The sequence below is a fragment of the Helobdella robusta genome (genome assembly GCF_000326865.2).
Source record: "Helobdella robusta unplaced genomic scaffold HELROscaffold_74, whole genome shotgun sequence".
NCBI classification, from domain to species: domain Eukaryota; kingdom Metazoa; phylum Annelida; class Clitellata; order Rhynchobdellida; family Glossiphoniidae; genus Helobdella; species Helobdella robusta.
This window is the reverse complement of record NW_008705420.1, coordinates 445,383-457,306: the sequence shown is the minus strand read 5'-3', so window position 1 is coordinate 457,306 and position 11,924 is coordinate 445,383. Positions and strand designations below refer to the sequence as shown.

At 36.3% G+C, this 11,924-nt stretch overlaps 3 protein-coding genes across 3 annotated transcripts in view; 1 reads left to right on the top strand and 2 right to left on the bottom strand.

The window, feature by feature from the left end:
• Positions 1 to 558: 558 nt before the first annotated feature.
• HELRODRAFT_194351 (hypothetical protein) lies at positions 559 to 5,600 on the top strand. The gene is made up of 13 exons (XM_009031460.1): positions 559 to 588; positions 622 to 812; positions 1,101 to 1,335; positions 1,519 to 1,756; positions 2,307 to 2,522; positions 2,860 to 2,987; positions 3,283 to 3,452; positions 3,821 to 3,990; positions 4,146 to 4,235; positions 4,339 to 4,502; positions 4,624 to 4,867; positions 5,144 to 5,228; positions 5,313 to 5,600. The coding sequence occupies exons 2-13, from the start codon at positions 806 to 808 to the stop codon at positions 5,507 to 5,509; spliced, it is 1,944 nt and encodes a 647-aa protein (XP_009029708.1). The 5' UTR covers positions 559 to 588; positions 622 to 805; the 3' UTR covers positions 5,510 to 5,600.
• Positions 5,601 to 5,831: 231 nt separating this feature from the next.
• Positions 5,832 to 9,445, bottom strand: HELRODRAFT_103911 (hypothetical protein). The gene is made up of 7 exons (XM_009031459.1): positions 9,320 to 9,445; positions 9,033 to 9,193; positions 8,831 to 8,918; positions 8,612 to 8,685; positions 8,318 to 8,437; positions 7,106 to 8,169; positions 5,832 to 6,998 (listed from the first exon to the last, which is right to left on the bottom strand). Exons 1-7 carry the CDS (start codon positions 9,437 to 9,439, stop codon positions 6,316 to 6,318), a joined length of 2,310 nt encoding a protein of 769 aa, XP_009029707.1. The 5' UTR covers positions 9,440 to 9,445; the 3' UTR covers positions 5,832 to 6,315.
• Positions 9,446 to 11,788: 2,343 nt separating this feature from the next.
• Positions 11,789 to 11,924, bottom strand: part of HELRODRAFT_194349 (hypothetical protein) — a gene marked incomplete at its 5' end in the record, with an annotated part of 4,396 nt that continues 4,260 nt past the window's right edge. Inside the window, 2 exons of the mRNA XM_009031458.1 lie at positions 11,789 to 11,830; positions 11,874 to 11,886. The remainder of the gene's footprint in view (positions 11,831 to 11,873; positions 11,887 to 11,924) is intronic.

The window sequence follows — 11,924 nt, the reverse complement described above, 5'->3', positions numbered from 1 at the left end:
ATGACCCACCTACGTGACGTCACGCGTATCGTCGTGACTCATCATTTGAGCTACTTGAATGAGGCTGACGCCATAATCGTCATGAAGAGGGGGAGGGTCAAAAAAGTGGGTCAGTAATGCGTGATGTGGTTGGTTTGGCTGGTTGGTTGGTTGGTTGGTTGGCTGGTTGGTTGGTTGGTTGGTTGGTTGGTTGGTTGGTTGGTTGGTTGGTTGGTTGGTTGGTTGGTTGGTGGTTGGTTGGTTGGTGGTTGGTTGGTTGGTGGTTGGTTGGCTGGTTGGTTGTTTTAGATGATGATGATAATAATAATAGCAGTGATAATAAAATTTGAACTCAGCATCACCTAGCGAAATTGATTTTGAAGAGTTTCAACAACAACATCATCATCAGCAACAACAACAGCAACAACATCAACAGCAACAACATCAACAGCAACAACATCAACAGCAACAACAACAACATCAACAACATCAACAACAACAACGACAACCACATCAAATGAGCAGCAGTGTAGCACAGAACTGCGCTAGTTCTAACAGTAACAACAACAGCACCGATGGCGACTTCAACAATAGCAACAATAACAATGTTAATAATAGTAGTAATAGTAATAATAATAATATTAATAATAATAACTATAATAACAACAATAATAACTATAATGACGTCATTGATGACAACGGCGAGAATGATGATGAGGATGACGAGAATGATAAGTTAGGAAATTTGAAGATATCAGTTTATGTAACTTATTGGAAGGCCGTTGGCCACTGCTTAGCCATCTCTGTTCTTCTTTCTTTGCTTTTTATGCAAGGCTGGTGGTGATGATGATGATGATGGTGGTGGTAATGATGATGATGATGATGATGGTGATGATGATGATAATGATGATGATGGTGTAGATGATGATGATGACGAAGACGACTTTGATGATGATGGTGATGATAATAATAATGATGATGATGGTGTAGATGATGATGATGGTGGTGATGATGGTGGTGGTGATGATGATGATAATAATGATGATGATGACGATAGTAATAATAATAATAATAATGTTCAATTTATTGGTCGTTCAGTTTGAATCTACAAATATTTTTAGCTTCCAGAAATTCGTGCGATTGGTGGCTCTCATACTGGGTGACCCACGCCGTCGACCAATCAAATTCCACCTCCAACAGCACCAGCGACCAATCTGCGTTCAGTATTTACCTGAGGTTAAACAAATTGCCAGACGCTAGTTTGCCATTGGCCGATTTAAACAAATCCGAGAGATCTGATTGGCTGACCGGTGGAGCCTACACTGACGAGATTATATTGATGGATTTTTATTATAGGTAAGCTGGAAATTATTATTATTATTATTATTATTATTGTTATTATTATCATCATTATTATTATTACCATCATTATTATTATTATACCAATGATGAGGACGACGATGATGATTTTTGATGATAATAATAATAATAATAATGATAATAATAATGATGATATAATTATTAAATATAATTTTTCAGATCCACCGCCTCCGTCAATGTACTCATGAATGACCTGAACAACGACAACAACAACAACAGCAACAACAACAACAACTTCGACGAAAACAACAACAACATCAAGTTTTACATGACAGTATACGCTATTCTGGCGGCTACATCGGCTATAGCGACAATATTCAGGGCCTTGCTCTTTGCATACGGTGGTATAGAAGCCGCCAGGGTTATGCATAATCAGCTGATCGACAGTGTCTTTAAGGTACTCCAGATTGGTTGGTTGATTGGTTGGTTGATTGGTTGATTGATTGGTTGGTTGATTGATTGATTGGTTGATTGGCTGATTGATTGGATGGTTGGTTGGTTGGTTGGTTGATTGGTTGGTTGGTTGATTGGTTGGTTGGTTGATTGGCTGATTGATTGGCTGGTTGATTGGTTGATTGGTTGGTTGATTGGTTGGTTGATTGATTTATTTGTTGATTTACTTATTGGTTTTATTTGCTGATTGGTTTAATTTTAAAAGTGATGCAACCATTTTGTTAAATTAAATTTATCAATTGAGTCGCTCAGCATTGGTACGTCAGCCAATCAAATCATTTCTCATTACCACCACAGCCAATCAAATTGAAAAATACTACCACCTTAATCAATCATTAATCAATTGAAGACGGTCATCCAATCTAATCACTTAAATTTTGGTTACAACCAATCAAATCACTCAAATTTTTTGTTACAGCTAATCAAATCAGTCAATTTTTTTTAATTAACCAATCAAATCACACAAATTTTTTGCCTCAACCAATAAAAAACAGGCATCCATAATGTTCTTCGACACCACACCAATGGGAAGATTGATAAACAGATTCTCATCCGATGTTTTTTCAATAGACGATTCACTTCCGTTCATATTTAATATCTTTCTCGCTCAGCTATTTGGCATCTTTGGTTCCATAGCAATTTGTTGCTATGGGCTGCCGTTTTCGGCCATCTTGATTTTGGCTCTTTCTGTCGTGTACTATTTTATTCAGGTTGGAATCATTTTTTTTTCAAATTAGTAAAATTAGGGATGTGATGGGGTTTTTGGCGTTGGTGCTATTATTATTACTAGTAGTTGTAGTAGAAGAAGAAGTAGTAGTAGTAGTAATAGTAGTAGTAGTAGTAGAAGTAGCAGTAGTAGTAGCAGCAGCAGCATTAATAGTAGTAGCAGTAGTTGTAGTTGTAGCATTGTTATTTTGTGACCGCAACCAATTTTTCCACAAAACCAAATCTTGTTAATGATCTTAATCCTTCAATGGTTACAATAATTTGTTATATTTAAAAATAAATATAACAGATGAAAATTATTCCATGTAATTTTTCATCTAGAGGTATTATCGCCACACCTCCAGAGAACTAAAAAGGGTTACCTGCGTCACCCAATCACCTGTCTATGCCCGATTTTCCGAAACTCTGATTGGTCTGGCCGTAATTAGGGCACACAGGCAGGCAAAAAGGTCAGATTGTTGATGTGTCGTTCGGCTTTTTGTGTGTCGCGGTTTTGGGGTTTTTCTCAATCGTTTTGGTGGAGTTTGGTGAATTTGTTGGCAGATTTTGGTGCATTTTTTTTATGATTTTATGCTATAGATTTAGTTAGTTATTTAAGGGATAGACAAGTGTTCTTAAACATATTCTGCTTAGCGCTTACTGTTTAGACACGAAAAATTAATAAATAAATAGAAAAATATATAAATAAGAATAGATAACAATAAATATAAAACAACAAATAATTATAAACCAAAAAATACACAGGTTCCATCTTGAATTCATCCGATGTCTGGATTTGAACCAGCGCGCTCAGTTCGCCAGCAGAACAATAGCCCAATGGCTGAACATTCGATTCCAGATGATTGGTGTCGCTTTAATTGCTGGAGTCTCGATCCTGGCCGTCTTACAGAATCAGTTCGGAAGTGTTGATCCGGGTGAGTTAGGAATGGGATAAGCATGCACACGTATATGCACAGGGGCTACATGCACGCATGCACATTCTACATTACACGTCATATTACGGATTCCCTCTTCTATCTCTCAGCTTGGTTTTTTAAAGAATAATGATGAATTAACATCTGCAGTTGAGACACGCGCGCACATACGTTCATACATACATACATGCGTGCGTGCGTGTCTTATTTACACACACACACACACACACACACACATCATACGTGCGTCATTTTAAGCGCATTACCATCATCATTTACATTACAATGTTTGTTAACATTACCAACGACAACAACATCGTCGTCGTCGTCACCCCCATCATCGTCGTCCTCATCATCATTGCTATCAGCTCTGGTGGGTCTGGCAATTTCTTACGTTCTTTCAATCACAAATTTACTTGGTGGCCTCATTCTGTCATTCACCGAAACCGAGAAGATGATGATAAGCGTAGAGAGGCTGGATGAATACATTAAAGATATACCGATGGAGGAAGAGGCGGGGCTTAATTATGCTAATGAGGTTGGGGACGGAGTGTGTTCAGTGAAGTGAAAGACTATGTAAATGTGTCAATTATGTTTTTAGATTAAAAAAAGTTTCTCCAAGTTAAAAATTTGAATAAAATTTTGATTTTAAATAAATCAAATATAGTACTGTTCTGTGCAATCACTGATCAGATTCCTCCTGACTGGCCTACGGTAGGCGTGGTCAAATTCACTGACGTCACAGTTAAGTACCGCCCACATCTTCCTCCGGCTATTAAGAATGTTAGTTTTGATTAGGAAAATAAATACAATTATGTTAATTATAACAAATAATACAGATAATTTCGACGATAATGATAGCGGTTATAATTAACCAACCAATCAGGTGAGCTTTGAGACGAGGCCAGGCGAAAGAATTGGTGTGATTGGTCGAACGGGTTCTGGAAAGTCCAGTCTATTTTTAGCTCTAATGAGGCTTGTACCCCTCAACAGCGGTGCCATATTCGTTGATGGGGTAGATTGTTCTGCGTTGGATTTGAGAAAGTTCAGGTTAGTTGGTGAACTGAATGATCATCATCATCGATTTTGATTTGATTATTAGTTAAATTTTTGTTGTCATTATTATCTAACAGTTAAACTTTCACTTTGATTCACCATCCCCCGAAAAAAGATCAAAAATAGCGGTCATACCCCAAGAACCCTTCTTATTTGGCGGAACTATTAGGGAAAATCTCGATCTAGACAGTCTACAATCGGACGAAACGATAGAGCGAAGTTTAGCGAAATGCAACATGGCGGACGTGGTGGCAAGACTTGGAGGGTTAGGGTTCATTGTTGAAGAGAGGGGGCAGCAGTTTAGCGTCGGGCAAAGACAGCTGCTTTGCTTAGCTAGAACGCTACTAGCCGATACACAGGTAAGGATTGATAGGTCAGCATTAATAATTAATCATCATCATAACTACCATCATCATCATCATCATCGGTGATTGTTATCAAAACTACCGATATCATTTCAACACTTAAGACAGTCAACAATCATCATCCTAATTTTCATCATCGCCGGCGATATCATTGTAAGCGTGCGTAACCGGTAGATACTATAAATGATAACGATATCCATCACCTGTATCATCATATATATATATATATTATTATTGTTATCGTATGTATCATCTGTGGTATCATCTCAGATATTATGCATAGACGAAGCAACAGCCAATGTGGATATCGCGACGGATAACTTGATACAGAGGACAATAAAAGAACAATTTCACGGTATTTATCTATCTATCCATTCATTTATTCATTCATTCATCCGCTTTCCATCCAACCAATCAAATAAAATCATCTCCAAATTAGGTAAAACCGTATTAACGATAGCACACCGCTTGTCCACAATCATGGATAGTGACCGAATTCTAGTGATGTGCGGGGGCCAGCTCGTAGAATTCGACGATCCGACTTATCTTCTAAACGATCCAAATAGCATGTTTAGTAAACTAGTGAAAGCCAATTCCGGCAGCAGTGCTCCTGATAATGATATCGTGCAGTTGTGATAATCATCATTCTCCATTCCCTCAATTTTACTTCATTGAATAATTTATAGTTCTCTTTCATTTGCTTTTTGTTAAAACCTTGAATCATTGTTAAATATTGTAAATTGTATTACGATTGTAAACAGTAACGTACATCACTACACATACCAATTACCATTCATTTATTCTTTACTTACCCGCACCGGTTTCAAACATCGAAGCACTTTAGCAGTTTTAATTATAACCTATTTACTTCAATTAAAATTTTAAAATCTATGCGAGACGAACACACACACGCATGTTACAAATACAAACACTCCTCTGACCAATTCCAACAAAGCTCTTTTAATGAGAATTATAAAATACTAGTATAAAATAATAAAATAAGTACTAACATAGCCATAGGACGCCAACATTTCCTCACGTTTTGCCATAAAATTTACTAAAAGATCCAGACTAATTAGTAATTAACAGAAATGAACAAGACACCATTACTACAATGTCAAAGTAGCAGAAAGAACACAAAAAGCGGATGATTTAAAAATCAATAGAACCTTATACACAGCTTTTATTTACTTAATCCATCACTTTACCAAACAGAGTAAACAAAGTCTAAAAGTTTTGGAATAATTTCGAGGAAAGAACTAAATTGTAACGATCGTATTATAAAACATAATATGCACACAACGCACGTACACACATACTGTAAATTTTGTACACACACAAGTACATACGCACATACACAAAACAAGAGAATAAAGTGCGATGAAGGGCAGAAAACACGTCGACATGCCGAAGAAACAAAAGAATGGTGATGACAACCCCAATTAATCTGAATGATCGCTGCTATCTGCCCTTCTCTTTTTCTTTTTGCTATCCTTTGCCTCGCCTCTGGACGGTTTTTTCTTATTACTTGATCGTTCGTCGCCAGAGGAATCAGACGAGTTTGATCTCGATCTACGTCTCTTTTGAGGTTCAGGACTACTTTCTTCCGATTTTCTCTTCTTTGGAGGACTTGCAGACGATCGACTACTGGCCGATCTCTTTCTCGATGTTGAGACAACTTCACTCAATTTCTTGCCATCTTTTTTCTTCAGAGATGCTCTCTCTTCACTGCTGGATGGAGATCTTGACTTTGCAGCGGCTGCTGTTGCTGTCGATTTCTTTGAAGTTTTTTCGTCATCTTCACCACCAGCTGAATCTTTCCTACTTTTTCTTCCAGAATCTGCGCCATTTTTTCCCGGAGGACTCCTACTCCTTGAATCTCCAGAACTTGCAGATGGCTTTCTCTTTGACGACTTCTTCTTACTCTTCTTTGACTTCTTGTGCTTGCTCGAGCTGCGACTACGACTTCCCTTCTTCTTCTTCTTCTCTTTTTTAGACTTTGCAGGACTCTCAGATCCGTGCTTTCCTCTTTTTTTGTTCTTCTTTCTGTCTTTGCTACGACTTTGGCGACTTTTCTCTTCTTCTTCCTCCTCCTCATCATTCGAGTCTTTGGCTTTTTTGTCTTCTGAAATTGATTTATTTAATAATTTAATGACACTTACATATTAATGAAAAATGAATGGAACAAATACTCTTAATTAATCATAAGACAGAAAAGAATAAACAACCTACCTTTTGTAACCTTCCTCTGTTCAGGACTCGGAGACCTACTCATCCTGGCATCTTCCTCCTCTTCCTCCTCCTTCCTAATGACAGGAGCAAATTTTTTAGGTTCATCATCTTTGCTTCTTGATCTACTACGACTACTGCTATCCATACGTCCCTTTCCCTTTGGCTGGGATGCATCTTCGCTTGGGACACTCGGTCGGCCATTCATGATTTTGCCTGAAATTTTATCATCTATGTCTTTACTCTTTGATCTACTTCTCCTCTCTGGACTTCTGCTGTAGCTGCTTTCGTGTTTCTGTTTAGGAGGGGGCGTGGGGCTTCTACTGTGAGACCGTCTATCGACATCCATGGACTTATCTTTATCGTCGTCATCTTCGTGATCGTCATGACGGACTCTCTCTCTGCTTGGACTTCTGCTGTCATGGGCTGGTTTGTCTCTGCTCTTGCTTCTTTCATCTTGAGTAGCATCTTTCGATTTATCACCTTCCCTACTTCTCGACTTGGAGACGCAATTTTTTCTGCCGTTGGCATCCTCTCTGCTTCTACTGCGACTGTGGCTTTCACGGCGTTCAGGGCTCTTTGATCTAGATCTGCTATCCCTCCTTTTGCTTCTGCTCTCATCCCTTCTATCTCGACTTCCATCTCTACGATCTCTGCCACGACTTCCATCGTCACGACGATCGCGACTACGACTCTTATCCTCTCTCCTGTCTCTGCTTCTGCTATTATCACGACTGTCTCTTCGTCTATCTCTACCCCTACTATCATCTCTTCTTCGACTGCTGTCAGCTCGACGACCTCCACTTCTTGACCTGCTTCGTGACCTTTTCCTTGACCCGGATCTGGATCTCTTGTTTGAGACTGATCTAGATCGAGATTTTTTGACAGACCTAGATCGCGATTTTGATTTCTTAGAGCCAGATCTCGACCTAGATTTCTTAGATCCAGATCTCGACCTAGATTTCTTTGATCTCGACCTAGATTTTCTGGACCTTGATCTTGACCTTCTTCTGCTAGAAGAACGGCGTCTGCTACGACTGCGCCTTCTGCTTCTCGAGGAACTACGTCTGAAAAAAAAATATAGAACAAAATTCAATATATTGAACAATAATAAATTTGCTTACATACAGTGAAAGGTTTTGCTAATACTTTTAAAAATAAAGTACTAGCTATAATAGTTTTTTTGATAAAATAATAAAAATAATTTAAACTCACCCTCTTCTTCTGTTGCTTCTAGAATCTTCATACAGACGAATTCTTCGGCCGTGAAGTTCACTTTTGTCCAATTTGGTGATGGCATTCTTCATGTCTCCACGAGTGGCAAACTCAGCTATCCTGATTAGTGGATAGAAGGATGAATTTAGATTAGAGAATGAACAATTGGAAGATAAAATATTAATTAATATCAATGATCATTAAAACAAAAAAATGGGAATCAATATCAACAACTATAAAAAATAACTCATATGACATCTAAGTAGAACATTTTAGAAACAAAGTCTAACTTACCCTTCATTCTCTCTATCTTTGTGGCAATCAGCAAATGTCACCTCTCCAGCTGTGTTCAAGTAGCTTTTTAGATCCTGTAAAATATTTTTCATCAGAATTATTATCATAGTCATCACAACAAATCATCATAAAACATTTACTTCAAATGTTCAATAAAGAGTAGTAATATTAATTTTATTTTCTCTAAACAGATGAAATTTTATTTTCTTGTTAAGGAACCTGCCAACTAGTCCTAGATGAGACATTCTCAATCCTGACTCTGTGATCAGTCCTAACCGGTGGACCACGATAGCGACTTCCAAATCTACTGCTGGATTAGTGAAATTGATGAATGTTAAACCAGTCATTAAACATCAGGTGTAAATATATAAACTTGTTTCATAAATGAAAATAATAGAAACAAATAGACACACACAAATACACATCATGTACAAACCTTCCTCTGTAATAGTCTCTCTCTCTTGCTGACCTGGCTTTCTCACTGGGTGTCTTTGCATGCTCGATTACTAATTTCTCCCCAAGCAGTGTCTTGCCATTGAGGTCATAACAAGCATCGTCCGCATCACGTTCATCATCGAATTCCTTTTCACAATTTTGAAAATTTATTATTTAGGCGAATTCAAATCAGGACGCTGATTAAGTACATTACAAATGAAAAGAATAAAAACAAATTTTAGAATTTTCCAGACAAATAAAATGACAACTAACCACAAATCCATATCCGACTTTGAGGAGCACCTCCCTGATTCTACCATACCCCTTGAAGAACTTCTCCAAATCTCTTTCCCTGGCTGAGCTTGGCAGCTTTCCAATATAAAGACGAGCCATAATAATTTCAAATTATTATGGTTTCAGTACACTGCATAACACAAAGGATATTAAATGTCATAGAACTTTTTAAAATATAAAAATAAACAAATTGAAACATCGAGTGAAATTTTTTTATCAAAAATTACAATGATGTATTTTGATATTTTTCGACATAACCATCGGATACCATTTAATCATTTTCATTTCTTTAGTTTGTTCTGTCACTCTCTCTTTGCTTTGGGGCGCAGTTTTAGCAAAGGATCTACAACAAGTGCTACACTGAATTGACCGACTGACAGTATGTGAGGTCTAGATTGCCTAATATCTCCCACCTGATCAGCTCAGCAGTGTGCATACCCCACATTAAAACTAGGCGGAGTCTTGTTCAGATTAGTTAAATTTTAAAGAAAAAAATTATTTTTTAAAGAGAAACAGAAAGAATTCGATGGATGCATGTCCGTCTGGGCCGGACAGAACAGAACTGAACTGAATGACCCCATGCGTGAGCTTACGTGACTGAAATGAACACATGCATCACGTGACAACTAACGACCCACTGATCTGATCTGACCGATCATGCCAATCACGGAGATTACTAAGTAAATAGTTATTTTTACATCTCGAACAAAAAACTTTATGAAATTATTTTAAATTAAAAATTAAATAAGTAAAAAATAACATTGAAATGAATTTGCAACGATTAACTTCGTTCTCGTCAAAATGTAATTTTAAACTGTCATGGCGTCCACACACTCGATTCGTCATAACTACCGCAACAAAATCTCCACAAAACAGAGCAAACCATCGAACAAAATCAAAATAGAAAATAAATTATGTCTAAAAAAAAATTGAAACAAAATTTAGACATAAATAACTTACATGTGATGAGATTTTCTCAAATGTGAATAAACAGCGTAAGCGGTAACCAAAAAGTTTGAGTCACTAAAGGCCGATACTCAACATTAACTAATCAGGTACGAATCTGATGAAAGATTATATATACAGTCCAAGATACCCTAGATACCAAAAAATTGTAAAAAAAAACACTTTTAACAGCTGTAAAAGATTTTACAACTGTAAATGTGAAAATTATTATCTAGCGATTAATCAAATGTATAGAGCGCTATAGAATTGCGAAAAGATTGTAAATACAAAAGTTTACGGCGGCAAACTTTTATGTAGAATACAATTTTAATGAAAAACAATTTAAAGTGTTGAATAAAGTAATAAAAAAACCATTTAAAAAGTTAATAATTTTTTATATAATATCTCTTTTATGTTGAAGTGATTATTTAAATAATTTTTACATAAAACTTATTATACATTAAATTATTTTTAATTATTTATCAAAACAAACAAATATTTTAACCTTTTATATATTTTTTTGAACATTATTCAATAATAAAATGATCAAATTCATTTTCATTCTTCCAGGTAATGACTCAGAAAAAAAATTATCTTCTCCACAAGCAAAATATCATAAAGCCACGACTAAAGCCATTAAAAATAATAATAAAAAAAACATTAATAATATTAAATAATAAAAATACTATTAGTTGCGTAGTATAAAAACGAAAAAAACACACATACCCACACACCACACACACACACACAAACACATACACTCATATGGACGGCACAGTCATCGGTGGATCTTTACGTGAGCAAAGAGTCCAATTCATGACAGGCATCCCGTGAATAAAACTGGCAGACCCACGCTTCCATGCCACTGCCGCTTTGGACGTCGCGTTTACGGCGTTTTCAAATTCTTTTAAATCCATCGGCCGCGGACTTGCATTTCCTTCTCCAATCCGAACGCCGAAAAGCTTCATGACAAAAAGGAGGTCACGAACGGGGGCCATCTAACCTTTAACCTTAGTCTTTGCCTGCAAGCGTCTGCTGATGTTGAGGTCGTCGCGATCGGTGCGATAACAAATTTCAACTCTGAACAGCGACCCGTAACATTAAGGAGAGATAAGTATTGAACTATAGAGGAGCAAGCAGGCAGCCCTGTTTTTTTTGTCCCGTTAGCAACCTCGAAGCTTGGAGAGCACTGGCCCATACCGTCATGAAAGGAGGACGGACTGTGGCACAAACACACACACACACACATAAACACACACACACTCATATATATATATATATATTAAATATGAAACAAGTATTGCCTAAACCCTAAAGATATGAAAAAAGCAAAAAAATCGAATAATAATAATAACAACAACATTAATAACAATAATATAAAATTTGATCACAGATATATCATTTGTTTTTCTGTTCTTGAAATTTATATGCAATGTGTAAAGATATATATATATTTATATAAATATATATATATATATATATATATATATATATATTGTAAATATTTATATTATATATATATAATAAAAATACTGTTATATATATATATATATATATATATATATATATATATATATATATATATACACATGTATATATATATACCCATAGAACACGGACATACGATAATATATATAAA